The sequence below is a fragment of the Erythrolamprus reginae genome, chromosome 5 (assembly GCF_031021105.1).
Source record: "Erythrolamprus reginae isolate rEryReg1 chromosome 5, rEryReg1.hap1, whole genome shotgun sequence".
Taxonomy (NCBI): Eukaryota; Metazoa; Chordata; class Lepidosauria; order Squamata; family Dipsadidae; genus Erythrolamprus; species Erythrolamprus reginae.
The window spans coordinates 37,393,671-37,412,402 of NC_091954.1; the positions used below are offsets into that span (position 1 = coordinate 37,393,671).

The 18,732-nt window shown below is 37.0% G+C and overlaps 1 protein-coding gene across 1 annotated transcript in view; it reads left to right on the forward strand.

Annotated features, from left to right (window-relative positions):
- The window catches only part of CPEB3 (cytoplasmic polyadenylation element binding protein 3), a 110,043-nt gene that overhangs the window by 58,051 nt on the left and 33,260 nt on the right, over positions 1 to 18,732 (forward strand). The window contains 2 exon segments of the mRNA XM_070752415.1: positions 4,345 to 4,401; positions 12,073 to 12,096. Of these exon segments, the coding sequence (XP_070608516.1) occupies positions 4,345 to 4,401; positions 12,073 to 12,096 (81 nt within the window).

An 18,732-nucleotide genomic window follows, 5' to 3' on the forward strand; every position in this document is an offset into this window, starting at 1 on the left:
AAAGATGTTCAGAGATAAGGTAACAGGAAAGTGGCCACTTTCAGGTTAACTGACATTTGCAAGTCTGGATACATAGTGGATTTAATTCTGAGAGATCCTAACATAAGCTAACAAAGAGAGCTTGGAATTAGTCCAGCAGCTATACAGTATTCAGCTGGATAATGTAATCATCATTAATAGGCCTATTTAAAATTACCACATACAGTTTCGTGAGAGTCTAGACAAAGCCCCCTAATCACTGTATATATCTTTAAACTTGTGGCATAGAATCAGGGATGTTGTCTATGGAGATTCTCAGTCCTCCTGGTAATGATTGTCCCAAAGGTGCTTTTTAAAGAGGCAAATGGACTTTCTGGTTTTTCTTTGAAGATGTTTCGCTTTTCATCCAAGAAACGTCTTCAGCTCAAGAAGCTTCTTGGATGAGAAATGAAATGTCTTCAAAGAAAAACCAGAAAATCCAGTTGCCTCTTTAAAAAGCACCTTTGGGACACTGAGGTGTGTTGTTACAAAAGATAACGACTGGCAGTGAAATTTAGCAAAGAGTGATTTATTGTTTGCTCTGATTCTCTTGCATTGAAATTGCCAACCAGTATAAAATATATTGTGTATAGGTAGCCATTTAATAAACAAACTCATTCAACAGCTGTTACAATGGTGCTGAACACGTAGTAATCAGTCCTCAAAATTCTCACAGTCCCAGCATTCATGTGGTCATGTGGTTGCAGTATGGCCCTTGACAATTGGCCTGCACTTACAACAGCATCATATGATCACCATTTGCAACATTTCCTGCCGACATTCCCCAAGCAAAGCCAAAGAGGAAGTCAGCCGGGAAGGTGGCAAATCACTAAAGTAAGTTACAGGTAACTCCTGTACCTTCCCCTACCTTGCAGCAGGCATTAACTGGCCTGCTGGGGACTTACTTATTGATTTTTACTTAATTCCGGCAATAGGAAATACTGGGATTTCCACCGCTAAGGAGTATGCTCATGTGACATCTCACTTGCTACTGTATTACTTAGCGATGGAAATCCCAGCACTCCCCATTGTCATTATTAAGCAAGGATTACCTGTAATATTGAAAAACACTGTTAAGGTCAATATTTAATGAAATATTGCTACTATTAAAAAGTTTTTGTGACTAATTTGTTTTCTCACTATGTTAATGGGAATTGTATAAGTGTGTATATTTACTGGACGATAAAAACAAAATTCATACCTAACTGCTAGCTACCTTTGGCTTGAAGCAAAAAGGAAATACACTGCTCAAAAAAATAAAGGGAACACTTAAACAACACAATATAACTCCAAGTAAATCAAACATCTGTGAAATCAAACTGTCCACTTAGGAAGCAACACTGATTGACAATCAATTTCACATGCTATTGTGCACATTCAACTCTGTACAGAACAAAGTATTCAATGAGAATATTTCATTCATTTAGATCTAGGATGTGTTATTTGAGTGTTCCCTTTATTTTTTTGAGCAGTTTATATTCCTGCCATAAACTACGTTAAATGGACTACCCCATACAGCATTCCTGTTTTTTTCTTTTTCCTTTACTTCTTTGCCATATCTTTTCATCTTAATTTTCAGCTCTGAGAATGTTAAAATATAATATAGAAAAGTTGCCATTTCAGATTTGTACTTGAACATTTGCTTGGCATTCTGTGATGATTCAGAATAGCCTACAGAAACGCCTGCAGATCTACCATAGAGAGACAAAGAGAGTTCAGAAATATCTGTGTGCTATACTTAAACAAGTAGGAAAATAGAGTTGTCCCCTATAGGATTGTCTTATCTCATACTTACCCTATCTAGACTAGAGAGTAAAATAGAGAAGATCTAAGCCGAAAAGATTTGAATATAGAGGTTATGCAAATGATCAGGAATGGGTGGGACCACTACTAATCTGAAAATAAGGATCCTTAGTTGGTTACTTAATTATTTTGAATCCAAGAATTTCAACCAGAAACCCAATTGTATCTGTCTGTAATGGTTTCAGTCAGTTATCATTCAGTTTTTAGCTTTTTAGCTTACTTAAAAAGTATTAGTTTTGGATTGTGATTCTTGGGTTTAATTGAAATAAAATAGAATATATTCTGTTTTCTGCATCCATGAGATACTTTTGAAACTGTGTCTATCATTACTAGTACTATTGAATGAAATAATTTCTGTAATATATTTCAGCTTTAATTTGAGTGAAGACCTTAAAATCTTGACATTTTAGGTTAAATCTCTTTATATTGCAATAACATATACAGTATGCATATGGTTGCATGCATATATGCACACACATGCACATACTTATATACACATTATACATCTTGACAGTTTTGATTTTCTGAGAAGATAGTGGTTAAGTGTAACTTAAAAATAGAAAGTCAGAAAGCAGGTGACAAAATGTCAGGCAGCCAGTCCCTGGTGGAGTGACTGAATGAACACAAGATGCACATACGCACATCAGATGTCACAGATTTGGTTCTATTTTCGTAGCTGACTTTAGCAAAGCAAGAAAAAAATATTTTTAAAAGTGTTTAGTGACACAATTACAAACTTCACTTCTTTATTACCAACTCACATATAAACTTACTGCAATTTGGTTATTTGACAGTTATTTTGGCAGACTTTTGTGTGCCAAATGAGATTCTTCTGGACTCTTATCTAAAGTTTAGACAATATTTGTTTGCTGTTTCTCCCTTGGCCAAGTAGAAGATGGTCTTGGTTTCTTTTACAGAAATGTCAAAACTGTTAAGTCCTGGAAACTGTTTTTGGCAGGTACATTTTTTGTAACATATTCAGAAGATAATATTCTTGTTTTGGGTCTCTTAATTAAAGCTAAATAATAAACTTGTGGACTATCTTTGATGTTTGCGATAGGGAATAATAATTCCTGCTGAAGAGATTAGCCATTTACATTATTTTGCTTAAATCAGTCTGGGGAAAAGATAGGATGACATTAAATTTTAAATAGTGTGGAATAAATTACTGCTTCCAGTAATTCTTGTGAAGTGCAAGATGTTCTAAAACTTCTACTTAGAATATAACAAGCATTAGCTGTTATGGAGATTTTTTATTGTTTCTTTTTTATTTTTTAACACATCAAGATTCTTCTGACTCAGCTTTACCTACAGTTATTATTGTAAAAGCTATGATTTATTTTGTATTATAAGATGCTAAAACCAGTTTTACTGATTTACAAGCTGATTATTTCCCATCATATTGTACTTGTGTATAATTCATAACACACATTTCATTTTCTACATGGAGGAAGGTACCGTAGTATTTTTTGCTATGTAGCAAAAAGTGAAGACTCTTCTTCAGCACTACACTACAATACATTTAGACATACATTTAAACTACATCAGAGGTGGGTTCTTCCCGGTTTGGACCGGTTTGCCTGAACAGGTAGCTCTACCCGCTGGTGATGTCATGATGATGTCACTGAACCGGTTCAGTGCTGGTCCATGGATGCCACCATCTTCTTTGATTTTTTTTTTAAAAATGGATTTTTTTATTTTTTAAAAATGTCTTCTGCACATGCATTGCCATTTTGTTTTTGGCTTTTAAATACAAATTAAAATTTAAAAAGTGAACCAGCAGTGAGGTAAGTTGGAACCCAGCCCTGGAGTACATACATTTAATTTGGATTTGGGGGAAGAAGAGCCTTCATGAATTGAGTATGTGCGCATTGTTTAAGTCATTATTAATTAGAGGATTCCCACCCTTGTTTAAAAGAGATTTCTGTGGTGAAGGTATCTTAGGGTGCTTAAAGATTTTTGAAGTTTCTAGGGCTTCATATAGATTATTTGTTTATATCCTTATAACAATCTGCAGGGTACTATTCACATTCTTGCAACATAGATGGAGAGATGAGACCCAAATTAAATAATTTAAGAAACACTAAAGAGTTAATACTGTAGTTTGTTTTGACAAGAATCTGCTAATATTTCTTCCCAGATTTCCGTATTGAGTCAATGTGTTGGAGATGAGGGAATAATGTGTTTATTTTTCCTCCAAAGCACAATATTTAACATTAGGTACTGTTTCTCATTACAGTTAATTAACTGAAAGTGTGTTTCTGTTAATCTAAAAATCAAATTCCAAGAATTAGAAATGAACAAAACTATTTCCATTATAGAGAACCAATGAAAAAAAATATTAACATGTTTAATTTTTTCTCAGGCAATTTGTTATCTTTTGCCTTTAATAAACATAGCATATAGTAGTTATTATTATATATTTTTATAGAAGAAGAGATTGAACACATATCTGTTTGATTTTAAAACTAGTTTTTTTAAAACAATAACTCTAGTATTGAAATTTTGTTTAACTTTTTTTAGGTCGTATGGGTATAAATTTTCATCATCCAGGAACAGATAACATTATGACACTCAATAGTAAGTTCATATCTTATTTTACTGCATTTTGTACAACTTGTATATTCAATATGCTTTTGCATTTATGTGTTCATTTTGATTACAAAGGAAAGGAAGTAGAAGTACATAATATAAAAGTCTCTTGACATCATTCAAAAGTCTATCATATTCAAAACGGAAGGAATTCCTCTTAGAAGAAAGATAATTGCAATAAAGGTAGTCCTTGACTTAGAACACATTGTTTAATGACTTTTCAAAGTTACAGTGTCACTGAAAAACCTGATTTATGACTGTTTTTTCACATTTAGGATTATTGCAACATCCCCATGATCACATGATCAAAATTCAGACACTTGGCAACTGACTTACATTATGACAGTTGCAGTGTTCCGGCATTTGCAACCTTCTGACAAGCAAAGTCAATAGAGAAGTCAGATTCACTTAACAATTATGTTACTAATTGAACAACTACAGTGATTAATTTAACTGCAGCAAGAAAGGTCATTAAATGAGGCAAAACTAATTTAACAAATGTTTTACTTAGCAGCAGTAATGTTGGACTCAATTGTAGTTGTAAGTAGAGGATTATCTGTATTGCGTCGGATGCGGAATAACACACGGACATGAAAGCTGGGTAATAAGGATCACTTTATTAAATATAAACATAGAAGACCTGCCGAGGTCACTAAATGGGGCGGAAGTTCCTCTATATAACAAACTTGGGCAACTAAATGGGCGTAACTCCTGCCTAGGCAGTGCGAGGCTATCTTATGCCCAGCCCTGTATACCATGCCTCAAGCGTGTGGGAGAGCTCAACACCCCACGCCCATGACCCGGAACCGGAAATGACGTAAGTGAGCCACAAAGGCACCCCCTCTCCACCACCCCGGTCGTGTAGACAGCATGAGTTGTGGAAAGGGACAGCCTGTCATCTTCCAAAAGATGCCCAATGGAGAACACACAGTTGCCACTGATACCCTTTTCCGCCCCGTTACTGCCAAACAGTGACCGAGAAAAAATTAGTCAGTTCTTACATGCCGACCTAATTAAACCCCAGACAGGCCACATAACCCAAATACACTTCTCTGTCTTCCACGGTGGAGTAGGCGAAAATACAATCTAGACTCAAATGTGCTGCAATTGCAAAAATGCCTACCTGGCCCCCAGTTGGACGACCCTTTAAGCACCCTAGATTGAACAGAGGGTGAGTGGGTGTCTGCACTTGCTAGCCGTCAGGCCAAAAATGGGAAGGGCTGGGTGGCTTGTAGGCCTTTAAAAAGGCCACTCGCACAGCCCAGTCACATCCGGCCACATGAGGCCGCGTCAAGCAGGCTGGGTGGTCTCGTGCTGCTTCACGAGACCTCCCAACTAAACAGGAAGTTGGTGCTGTGTTGTCCGGCACCAACGCAAATGTCGGTCCCACGCTGAGAGCTTGCTGCCTTTCAATTGTGATTGTAAAAATCAGTGTAGTATATTGGAGAAAACTAAAATATATGTTAAAGATCTTCAGGTTTTTGGAGCTTCTTAGGACTCAGAGCCCCAAGTGCTCCACTACTGGGACTACTGGTTTTTTACTTTCCATATCCTCTCTAATTCCTTATGTTGCTGTCACCCGGCACTATTACATGTTTGATTGATTGGTCAATAACTGCCTGCCCATCTGGATCTGGAAATTGGGATCTAGAAATCAGAATCTTAGCCCTATTATTCCATGGCCTTCTGTTGAATCCCTGTTCTAAATCAATCCATACACAGTGCAGATGTTCGTCAACACAATGCCAGCTGGTTGTGCCATTCAGTGAAATACCCCACCACTTATTGTTAGGGTTGTTGAACTGTCCCTGGTCTCTCTGGATATCTGCATCATATCCAGTGAGGTATACCCCTCCTTCTATGGATCTGGTACTTACTTCCTGTTCTTGTGCTGCTATATTTTAGTCCACCCCCCCACTAGCCACTTATAGGATTTCTCAATGCACCCACCTGAACTATCTGTCAATGTTAAAATCCCATTCAGTGTCTTGTCTTGACCATAGCTGCTGTTCTGCCCCATGATTGTTATTACCCAGGCATTCCCTCAGGGAGGTCTTCTGTGGATGCCATCTTACTGATGTTCTCCTCAATGTTCTGGGTTTCATACAGGACAGTAACTTTGACACCCATCAGATCCCGCCTGTATATATAACATTTTCATATCTGCTTATTTTATTACTAGTAATAAAATTGTATTCTAAGTGTGGTGAGAATTATAATTATTTTGTTATTTAAATCAAGGGTAATGTGGGTTTATTTTTTTAAACTCAGCATAGATTTTTCTTATCTGCTGTATTGCATAAACAATCTAGTTTGTTCTGAAGAAGAGTAGCAATACGATCAAAGTCAGAGTTATGCATAAACAATCTAAATAGATTCTGTTGTTGTTGATACTACTACCTGTCAGATGTATCTCCAAGAGTTTATGAATCTGTACAAACCCCAAATTGTTGTGGTTTTATTTTTTATTCCATAAACTTTCATGTTTATTAATAATTTGTAGGAATTGTATTGCATTGCAAATGTGAACTTAATAAATTATCGGAAATCGGAAATTATGCACTTTGACATTAATACACAGTTAGTGAATATGGATATATTCATGTTAGCATAGTGGAAATGTAAATCATAATCAACTGTTGAATTAAATTGGATTAGTGCAGGGTATACGGTGCTCATATTTTCTCCTCTAACAGTCCATTAAATGCATTTATGTGTTCTTTGAATAGAAACATAGAAGTCTGACGGCAGAAAAAGACCTCATGGTCCCTCTAGTCTGCCCTTATACTATTTTCTGTATTTTATCTTAGGATGGATATATGTTTATCCCAGGCATGTTTAAATTCAGTTACTATGGATTTATCTACCACGTCTGCTGGAAGTTTGTTCCAAGGATCTACTACTCTTTCAGTAAAATAATATTTTCTCACGTTGCTTTTGATCTTTCCCCCAACTAACTTCAGATTGTGTCCCCTTGTTCTTGTGTTCACTTTCCTATTAAAAACACTTCCCTCCTGGACCTTATTTAACCCTTTAACATATTTAAATGTTTCTATCATGTCCCCCCTTTTCGTTCTCTCCTCCAGACTATACAGACTGAGTTCATTAAGTCTTTCCTGATACATTTTATGCTTAAGTCCTTCCACCATTCTTGTAGCCCGTCTTTGGACCCGTTCAGTTTTGTCAATATCTTTTTGTAGGTGAGGTCTCCAGAACTGAACACAGTAATGTATTCCAAATGTGGTTTCACCAGCACTCTATATACCTGGATCATAATCTCCCTCTTCCTGCTTGTTATACCTCTAGCTATGCAGCCAAGCATCCTACTTGCTTTCCCTACCGCCTGACTGCACTGTTAACCCATTTTGAGACTGTCAGAAATCACTACCCCTAAATCCTTTTCTTCTGAAGTTTTTGCTAACAATACAATACTCAGATTGAGGATTCCTTTTCCCCAAGTGCATTATTTTACATTTGGAAACATTAAACTGCAGTTTCCATTTCTTTGACCATTTATCTAGTAAAGCTAAATCATTTACCATATTACATACGCCTGCAGGAATATCAACCCTATTGCACACTTTAGAGTCATCAGCAAATAGGCAAACCTACCCTACCAAACCTTCCCCTATGTCACTCACAAACATATTAAAAAGAATAGGACCCAGAACAGACCCTTGTGGCACACTGCTTGTAACCTGTCTCTGCTCAGAATACTCGCCATTAACAATAACTCTCTGATGTCTACGCTTCAGCCAGCTGCAAATCCACTGAACTATCCAGGGATTAAGTATGAATCTGTTGGCCACTTAGCAAGCAATGTCCAATCAATATAATCTCATAACTATGCTATTTGCTTTTGCACTTTATTCTAGATTATATTCCTGTAAACTAACTTCAGTAACTGATAGCCTTTTAAAATATAATGTGGTCCAAACCTCTGGGAAATAATTAGGATGCAGCAAGATACTATTTCTTGGTATCATCACTTCCAGTATTTATTTTTTTTTTAAAAACCTACTAACAGCTATCTCTTTAGCATTGAACAGTGCTTTGCTGCTCTGAATTAAATAGATAGACATAGAACACATATGGTTTATTAATTTTCTTATTTGAGGAGTGATCAGTTTACAACTTAATATACAGAAAAAGGAGCAGATCATTGAATGAAACTATTTTTTGCACTTATCATGTGAGTAATAGCTTAAGAAAATTTACTGAGCTACACAAGTATTTTAGATATACAAATAGATATGGAAGAAAAATTATTTACTTATAGAAAATAAAACAACTTGGCTAACATATCAGTCCCTTTTACCAAATGGAACTACATGTAATTTGATTGCAATGTGGACAATAGTTTGACTGCAATTAAAATGAAAGAGAACATTTTAAAATGTAAAAGGTAATGAGGCAATGATAATGAAACATATGGTTAAATACAAAGAACATATTTTGAGAAATTAAACACTATTAAGGACATTATTACTATACGATGCATTGAATTTAATTCTGCAAAGTACTTCAGAGCACGTGGGTACGAGTATAGCATTTATCACGAATCCTGTAAAATAGCTGTATTTTCCCCCTGGATTTTATGGCAGTTTTCTACTATAGCCATAAGACCCTGGGAGAAGACTAGTGGTGAGTTGCTACTGGTTCATCCTGGTTTGAGTGAACCAGTGGTGGCGGCGGGAGGCTCTGCCCACCCACTCGGATGTCATCATGGATGATCTGCAGATACACAGAAGCTTCTGGACATACTCATTCACAGTTCCAAACTGGTAGCAGACATAAGTGAAACCCACTACTGGACAAGATATAATTGCTTTAAAGATTTGCAGGTAGGTATAGGCAATAAAACAGGACTGGTTACCATGGCATTTTATCTATTGAAACTCATTCCAAAAGTTAAAAGTAATTCAGACTGGATTAAATAACTATGTTTGTTTCTTCATACCATTTCTTATCACTTGTCTAGTTAAATATAATACATTCAATCTCCACAATTAATCTATCCAAAAGTCCAAATGAAAATGATTTGCAGTTATGAGTAATAAATCTATTCTCCAATCTTCCCAGTCCTCCTTAGAAAAAGAATGCATCGGTTCTCCATGTCATGATTCTACTCTTGTAAACAAATGCAGACCTGAAATTCAGAGAGTTGTATAGACTCAACTCAGTTCTCCATCTGTACAGTCAATAACTCTTTGATTAACAGCTTTCAAATCAGATTCCTCCAAAGCTACATGCCTCCGAATATTTTCTATGACCATTATCATCTCATCAAACTTTTATAAAAGCTTTCAATTAAAAGTTGTATGCTGCCAGAAGGTCTTTTCTCAGATTTCAGCCACAACTTGTCCGTAATCTCAAACATTATTGCTCTATGAAAAGCTTAATCAGTGAATAAAGAAACTGAAGCAGAAGAAAAAAGGAAAAATATCTTCTGGATATTTTGATTCAAAATTAGAAGAAAAATTAAAAAGAAATTAACTCCAATTACTTTGCAAATTAAAAAGTGGTGAGAGTCCAATATTAATGTAATTCAAAGGAAAGCCCTTCACCATCCATAAGCGCACAATGTTTCCATACAGAAAGCAACATTTATTTAGAACAACAGCATAAACCAAAGGGAAAAAGAAATAAGAGAAGAGTTAAAAGTCCAGTAGGGAGTTGAAGTAAATCAGCATTCAGCTGGATGGTCTACTTTTAAAGATATAAAACAAAGTAAAAGTTCAAAAACTGAAATTAAGACCAGGCATACTTTTAAAAAAACCCTAGAAAGTGGATGCCCCTGATTTTCCAATGGCTTCCAGAGGGAACAGGAATCTTCAAGTCTCCTCTTCCCAAGTGGGTCCACGCTATCCAAAAGTCATCTTGGGTTTCTAATTTCTCCCATTCAAATCCAGAGAACAGCATTGACAGAGAGTCAGCTTAAGCAGCAAAATCGGCAAATCCTTGGCAAGAGGGAAAAATCTCCTTACCATTCAGCAGCCATCTTGGGGAGGAGTCTCAACATATGAAAAGTCATTCTGTACAGTTCAATACCTTTTCTCACAGGTTGAATTATACATGGGAATGTATCTCTTTAATACAGTTCCTGAAAAAAAACCCTGCAGTCTTTCATGTCATCTCTGCACTCAAAGAATTCACAGATGATACTGTACATTTAAATTTGCCTTATTAATACAGATAGTCCTCAATTTACAACAGTTCACTCAGTGACCTTTCAAGTTACAACGGCACTGAAAAAACTGATTTAGGATCATTTCTCACACTTATAAATGTTGCAGCACTCCCATAGCCATGTGATTTACATTCAAATGCATGAGAATGGTTTCACATTTATGACTGTTGCAGTGTCCCAGGATCATGTGATCACTGTTTGCAACCTTCTGACAAGTAAAGTCAATGCGGAAACCAGATTTACTTAACAACCCTGTTATTAATTTAACAACCACAATGATTTACTTAACAAATATGGCAAGAAATGTCGTAAAATGAGGCAAAACTCTCTTAACAAATTTCTCACTTAGCAAAATAAATGTTGGATTCAATTGTTGTAAATTTAGAACTACCTATATTAGCATAGACTTAAAATCAATTTTGTATTTTGCCATAATGCAACTTACATATGAAATATTTTCACCCATTCTGATACATAGTAGAAGCAAAGAAGCGGGGTGAAATTTAGCAGGTTCTGGAGAACCGGTTGTGGAAATTTTGAGTAGTTTGGAGAACCGGCAAATACTCTGGGCTGACCCCAGAATGGGGTGGGAATGGAGACTTTGCAATTTCCTTCTCCCAGGAGTGGGGAAGGAATGAAGATTTTGCAATATCCTTCCCCTGCCACACCCACCAAGCCACACCCAAAGAACTGGTAGGGAAAATCTTTGAATTTCATCCCTAGAAGGAGTGAAGTATTCCCCTAGGATACAGATATTATATATATGGTAAATGGTTAGTTTTTAATTAGCATTTTCCTTATTTGTGTTTCAAAGTTTGGTGTTGGTATTTAGTTGCCTGTTCTACAGCAAGTGTTCTTTATCTCTTTGTATCTAGCCATTCTACATTAATTTCGATGAATGTGGCTCCATTTTTCCTGGCACTGTCGTTCCTTCAAAATGACCATTTGATGCAGTGTTTAAGTTAACTCTGACAGAATATGTAAATTTTTTCCTATTTTTTTAAAGTGGAAGATTTGCTTTACGATTCTTCTTTCTCATAGTTAATATAATTTAAAAGTCGCCTACATTATTTTTCAGTCTTTACCACTTTTTAAAAATAAACTATATATGGAACAATAGATTCATTTAGCATTATATTTTTGTTTTTAGAATTCAGTAATATTTATATGTGCGTTTTGAATTTGAAATTAAGGTTTACTGTACTTTACATGAAATTGGCAGTTTGAGATAGTTTTTTTATAAAAAAGAATAGTACTTTCATCTAGGTGCCTTTTACAATAAGTTCTTTAGTATCAGATATATTTTGCCCATGTATTTTAGATATCTAGAATTGTCTGTTTGGCTATATTTCCTATGCTTGCTCCACATTTAAAATATCTGAATTATTTTGTTCAAAGTTGCAGAAAATTATAAATAAAATAATTCTTATTATGCCAATACCTATTGTATTTTTTTTATTTACATGCAGCCAGGAGCTATGGGCGGAGACGAGGTAATTTTTTCTTTTGAATGCTTCATCAGATATGGTCACGAGAACAACAAAGTACAGAATAAATAGCTGTATATTTTTTGTAAAAGACAAGAATTGCTTTTTCTCATCCCATAACAATGATACTGGCCTTTATCCTCTCAGTAGCTTTGCAATTACATGAACATAATGAAATGAGAGTTTTTAAAGAGAGCCTCACTGCTAATAAAAGCTAAAACTGGTAGGAGTAGAAAGGATAATTGGCTTTATCTGCTTAAAGAAAAAAATGCAATATTAATACAGTATATTCCAATAGTAAGCATGCAGTTTTTCTTTATTTTTAAAACTTGATAAAACATATGGATAAATTTTATTGACCAGTGATGGCGAACTTTTTCCCCCCCTGGGTGGCGAAAGTTTGTGGGCTTGTGTCCACACCCATAATTCAATGCCCTTCATGCACCCTGCCTCCCTGCACATGCATGCATAATCCTCCCCCATGCTGCTTTGCCCCTCAAATCATCCATACCCATTTTGGGCCTAGCAAGCATTCCTGAAGGCTCCAAAGGCTGGAAACTGCCCATTTCCCAACTTCCAGTAGACCTAGTAGGTCAATTTTTTCCCTTCCCAAGCTCCAGAGGCTTTCTTGGAGCCTGGGGAGGGTGAAAACAGCCTCCCCGACAAAAATGTCCTCCCAGAGGCTCCGTGTGAGCCCTTTACTTACCTGCATGCTTGGAGACTCCTGGGAGGGGAGGGGCGGCATGGGCGGAGTAACCCCAAAATCAGCTGCCCCGCGCACAGATGCATGCTGTAGCTGAGTTAGGGCAATGGTTTGCATGCCTATAGATATGACTTCACATGCCACCTGTGGCATAGAAATAGACTATTCCAGGAATCTGCAATAAATGCTTATAAGACATATCCTGACATATGCTTAAGCAAGCTTAAAGTCAAAGAGCAGTTGATTTTATCATCAGTCTTCAACCTCACTAAGAGATATGAGATAGATTAATGTGGTTTCAGAAGATGAAGCATACCCTATTTTCATTTATCAACTTTTCTTCTTGAATCTGATTGATGTAAATGATAAAAATACAGGCCATATTAAATCATGGATTTTCCTAAAAAGACATGCCACTAGCAAAATTCCGGACTCCAGTAATGACTGGAGTGGGGAAAATATATTTTTCCTCATGACAATTCCAATTTATATTACAGTATAAATTACATTGTAATTTTAATAAAATAGCACCATTAAAGTTTAGCTTTTTTAATCAGGAGAAAGGAAATAATGAAGTTTTTTTCCTAATTTTTTTCTCATCCATCTCCCACTTAGAATTTCTTTGCATCTGTTGGTAATCTGTCAGTATAATGCTTATTGTATATTAGTTACACTATAGCATGAGATTGCCAGGCTGTTTGTTTTCCTTGCTTGATGACATGCTGCCCCTTTGCCAGAGTTCAGAGGCAAGATCTGTTTCTCATCTTCATGAGCTGGATGCTAAAGCCAAAGCTTTCCTGACATTGCGAACTTGGCATGTCTTAGTTCTGTTGCTCTTATTACCAGTCTCCTTTTATAGAGTCTACAACAGTAGTATAAGCCATGCCACTGTCATCTGGCCAAGGTAAACATTGTCAGCATTGGGAAGTGATAGAGAAAACATAGGCAAGCTGGTGCTCTTAAAATTCTTTATTTTGTGTTTCATCTCTCATTAGCATTTTCCAGGATAGCTAGGATAATGAATTTTAGGACTTGTGTCCAAATCATCTGGAGAATACCAGCAACAATGGTCTTATTTTTTTTCTGTATAGAACATAATGGTTGTCACTTCGTATTGTTCAGTTTAGTTGGGATAATTTTTTATTCTAGGCAAGTAACTGAATTTGACTCATCAATTAAACCCAATCAGAATTAACATTTTGGAATTTGTCAAGATTAGTATGCAATATGCTGCCGAATTTGGATAGCTTGAAGTTACGTGTTTAAAAATCTCTCTCAGTAATTAAGTCCTTAATGTTTAAAGGATATCCTCCAAAAATTAAACACTGTAATCTAATTTGTAACAAGTTCGTTGTGCTTCCTTTCAATAAGACAGTGTTATGGAAGAGAAACATATACTGCTAAGATTTTTAAATAAGTATTAATACCACTGATGATAATGATGACAGCCTGCTGATAATGAGAACTACTGACATAATGTTGATACTAGCAGAAATAAGTGTAATACATATAGATGATTAAAATAATTGTGAAGATTATAATAGAAGAAGAGTAGAAGAATAGAATAGTATATTTATTATCTATATCTATTATCTATCTATTCCATTCTATTTTTGGCTGTTACTCTTTTTCTACACTGTCTCTTTACTCTTTTTTTAAATGCTGCCAATATCAGTTGCAGCATTCAACTTGAAAAGAATTCTCTTTCCCTGTTGATTTTGGAAAATTTCTTCAGAGCCATTGTTTTACCATCATAAATGGGCTTCTATTTGTTTTTGCTCATTGCTGACGATAAAACTAAGAAAAAGAAAAGAGCCTAGAATCAATGCCTTTGCAGATTGTTTCTTGATGCACAGTTGCATTTAATTATAATATCCTCAATTAGAAATCATTGTTACTAATAGAGGAAGAGCAATGAATTGATTGTGCTGGCAGCCGATTACTGCAGAATCTAAACATATTTGCAGTTTGATTCCTCGGCTAAAGTAGATAAAAAATTTATTTGATGAATTAAAATTACTAATAAAGTTAACAGAGATGTTTTTCTTATAGAATAGATTAGGCTACCTGATTGTCTGGCTTCTGCTTTTCTTTCATCTATCTTTTGCCAATCTGAGTATAGAAAAAAGCCAGGCATTCATTGTCACTTATAAGTGAATTTAGATACGAGTTGTTTAGATTTAAATCATTTTTTCTCTCCTATTATTATGTGGACAACTGTCATATTTTTTAAAATTGGTAATTATGAACCAAAATTATTGTAGTATTTGGTTAGTGTGACTTAACAAGAATTGTGAGGTTAGAGTAAACCTGTTCTACAATGTTGCCAAAAAAAATCAAATATTAATTCAGAAAACTGAAAAATATTCTATGCAAAGAACTAATGACTTGCAAACCTACTAAATATATATTAACATTAAAAAAGAATCTAACATCATTACAGCATGGTTAAGGCTATCCATTCAAGATTTTTTATCTCAAGCTTTCTAAATTATTGGGTTGCAACTACCATATGTCTAACTTATTGTACAGATATATAATTAAAATACCTGAGGCCTGTCTGTTCTGTAACCAAGTGAAAGTTAGGCCATGGCTTTTGGAAATGTTTTTCTACAATTATTGCTTTGTATCCGAAAAGAAAGAAGGCAATTTGGGTTTGATCACTTCGAGTCAGATTTATTTATTTATTTATTCTGGGTAACTGCTTGGACAATTACTTGTACTTTTCTTGGCAAGATTTTTCAGAAGTGATTTGCCATTGCTTCTTTCCCAGGGCTGAGCCCAAAGTCATCCAGCTGGGTTTCTGCCTAATGTTGGACTAAAACCAGTCTTTAAGTTTCTATCTTGATACCTTAATCACTACTACAAACTAGCTCATTATATATATATATATATGTAGATTGTTCTGAGTTCGGGTTTTGCCCCGTGTATTATTTTGAGTGTGTATGCGACGTTTCGGTGAAATCACATTCACCATCATCAGGCTGAAGTTGTAAGCTTCGTGCTGCTGTAAATATAGAATTCTATATTTACAGCAGCATGAAGCTTACAACTTCAGCCTGATGATGGTGAATGTGATTTCACCGAAACGTCACATAGACACTCAAAATATTACACAGGGCATATATATATGACGGTCTTGGTATATTCGGGTTTCTTCCCATGTAGGATTTGGAAATTTCTGGCGACGTTTCGATGAGGTCCCACTCATCATCTTCAGGCTGGTGTTTCTGTCCTTGTTCTAAGGCGAACACTGCGAGACCTAAGCTGCCTTCCTTCTATAAATACTGGTGGCTGGGTGTGGTTTGATGGCTCAGCAATTGCCTGCTGTGTAGAAACTTCCTGGTGAGTCAGTGGGGTAACATCTGGGGTCGTTGATGTAGCTGAAGTATGCTGATTAGTTAATGGTTGTTGATTAGGCGTGATATCCTGAGTAGTTGGAGCTTGCAGGCTACTTGATTGTTTTGCAATATGTGTTCTGAGTCTAGTTTCTGTTTTTATGGCTGGGTTACATTTGAGGGCTGGTTTCCAGATGTCTGGTAGGCGGGAGGTATCATCCCGCTTGTTCATATTTTGGGGATGTTTTTCTATCTAGATGGCTTCCATTATTATTCTTTTGCTGTAATGTTCTGTTTTGGAAATTAATTTAGTACTTTCAAAATCAATTTCATGTCCTGTAGTTTGGAAGTGTTGGAAAAGGGAGGAGGTTTTTTCTTTTTTCTTTAATGCATTCTTATGTTCTGCAACACGTGCATTTACTCTCCTGTTAGTTTGTCCAATATATGTGGCTGGGCAGATTTTACATGGTATTTGATAAACTCCCTGGTTTTCAAATACCGTGTAAAATCTGCCCAGGCACATATAACTATCAGTAGCTGTAAAAGGCCGACAACTATGTGGCTAGCTGATGAGGCCAGAACAAGGCCGAAATGGGACCATCCTAGTCTCCCTTAATTTTAAAATTCCAGCTAAAAACATTTGATACATACAGAATATAGTTGTCGGCTATGAATAAATTAACTGCCTTGAAATGGTCCTGGGTTGGGCCTAGAGGCAAAAAGGAGCTGTGACGTTCCTTCAATATACCAGGGTGATTCGACATAAAAAAACATATAGCCCCTCCCTGGTACAGAGCTGGTGGGATCAGGTCTGGTGGCTCAACTGCTAATTCTCTGCCTTACAAGGCAGAGGCTGCCAGATCGAATCCCAGTAAGGAAGGGTGTGGCTAGCTGATGAGGCCAGAACAAGGCCGAAATACGCGATGTAGGGTTGCGGAAGTAAAAACACCATCTGCGCATGTGCGCCCTTTTTCCATGGCCGCGCATGCGCAGATGGTGGAGTTTGCGTGGGCGGCGGGGAAACCCGGATCTTCATCTGCTTGCTGCTGCTGCAGCCGCCCAGCAGCTGATCTGCTCGGCGGCAGCAGCGAGGAGCCGAATCGGGCTTTCCCCTTTGCGTGGGCGGCGGGGAAACCCGGATCTTCGTCTGCTCGCTGCTGCTGCAGCCGCCCAGCAGCTGATATGCTCGGTGGCAGCAGCGAGGAGCCGAATCGGGCTTTCCCCTTTGCGTGGGCGGCGGGGAAACCCCGATCTTCGTCTGCTCACTGTTGCTGCAGCAGCAGCAAGCAGACGAAGATCGGGGTTTCCCCGCCGCCCACGCAAAGGGGAAACCCCGGCTCCTCGCTGATGCCCCCGCTCGCCTGCCCGCCCACCTGCCGCCCGCCGCCCGCCAGCAAGAGGGGGAGAGATAGAGAAAGAGAGAGAAGGAAAGAAAGAGATGAGAGAGGGAAGAAGACAGTGTGAGAGAGGAAGAAGCAAGATAGAGAAAGAGAGAGAGAAAGAAAGATGAGAAAGGAAGGAAGAGAGTGACATCATCAGGTGGAAAAATCGCGATATAGCGTTTCGCGAAGTACGAGATCGCGAAAATCGAGGGATCACTATATATATATATATATGTTTTCGTAAATTCCACTTTATACAAATAATCAAAAAACAAAACCTACAACCCGATGACCTACTTGTGAGTTTTGATGTTGTGTCCCTTTTCACACAAATACCTATTAAAGAAGCCTTGACAGCTATCCAGGACAAACACAAACCCCCCAAATATATCCTAGACCTTACCAACCACTGCCTGACCAATACATACTTCATCTATAATGAACAAAGATATAAACAGATAGAGGGAGCCCCCATGGGATCACCTCTCTCACCGGTCATCGCCAACCTCTATATGGAATATTTCAAAAATAATGCATTAGAGCAATCCAAATACAAACCTAAACTTTGGCTGAGATATGTTGATGATACCTTTGTAATTTGGCCACATGGTAAGGAAAAACTAGACAATTTCCTCACACATCTTAACAGCCTACACCCCAAAATACAGTTTACTATGGAAACAGAAATCAATGATCAACTTCCCTTTCTAGATGTACTGGTCTATAAAAAACCCAATGGCAGCCTAGGACACACTATCTACCAAAAGAAAACCCATACCAACCGTTATCTAAATGCACACTCACACCACCACCCCGCACAAATCACCTCAGTGGCCAAAACTCTCATCACCAGAACCAAACGCTTAGCTGACCATGAGCACTTAAAAACTGAATTGAACAAACTCAAAGATGTATTAATTTCTAATGGATTCGAAGAGAAAACAATCACAAACCTAATCAAAAAAGAGACACCCCCCAAAAAACAAGATCAAGAACAGGACAATGGTACCACCATCCTCCCTTACATCAAGGGCACCACAGACAAAATTAGTAAAATTCTGCACAAACATAACATCAAAACTTCATTTTGCACCAACCAAAAAATATCTAATATCCTAAGGAGCCCCAAAGATAAAATCCAATTGGAATACCAAGGAATCTATGAAATCCCTTGCAAAACATGTGCAGCCACATACATTGGACAAACCAACCGAAGAGT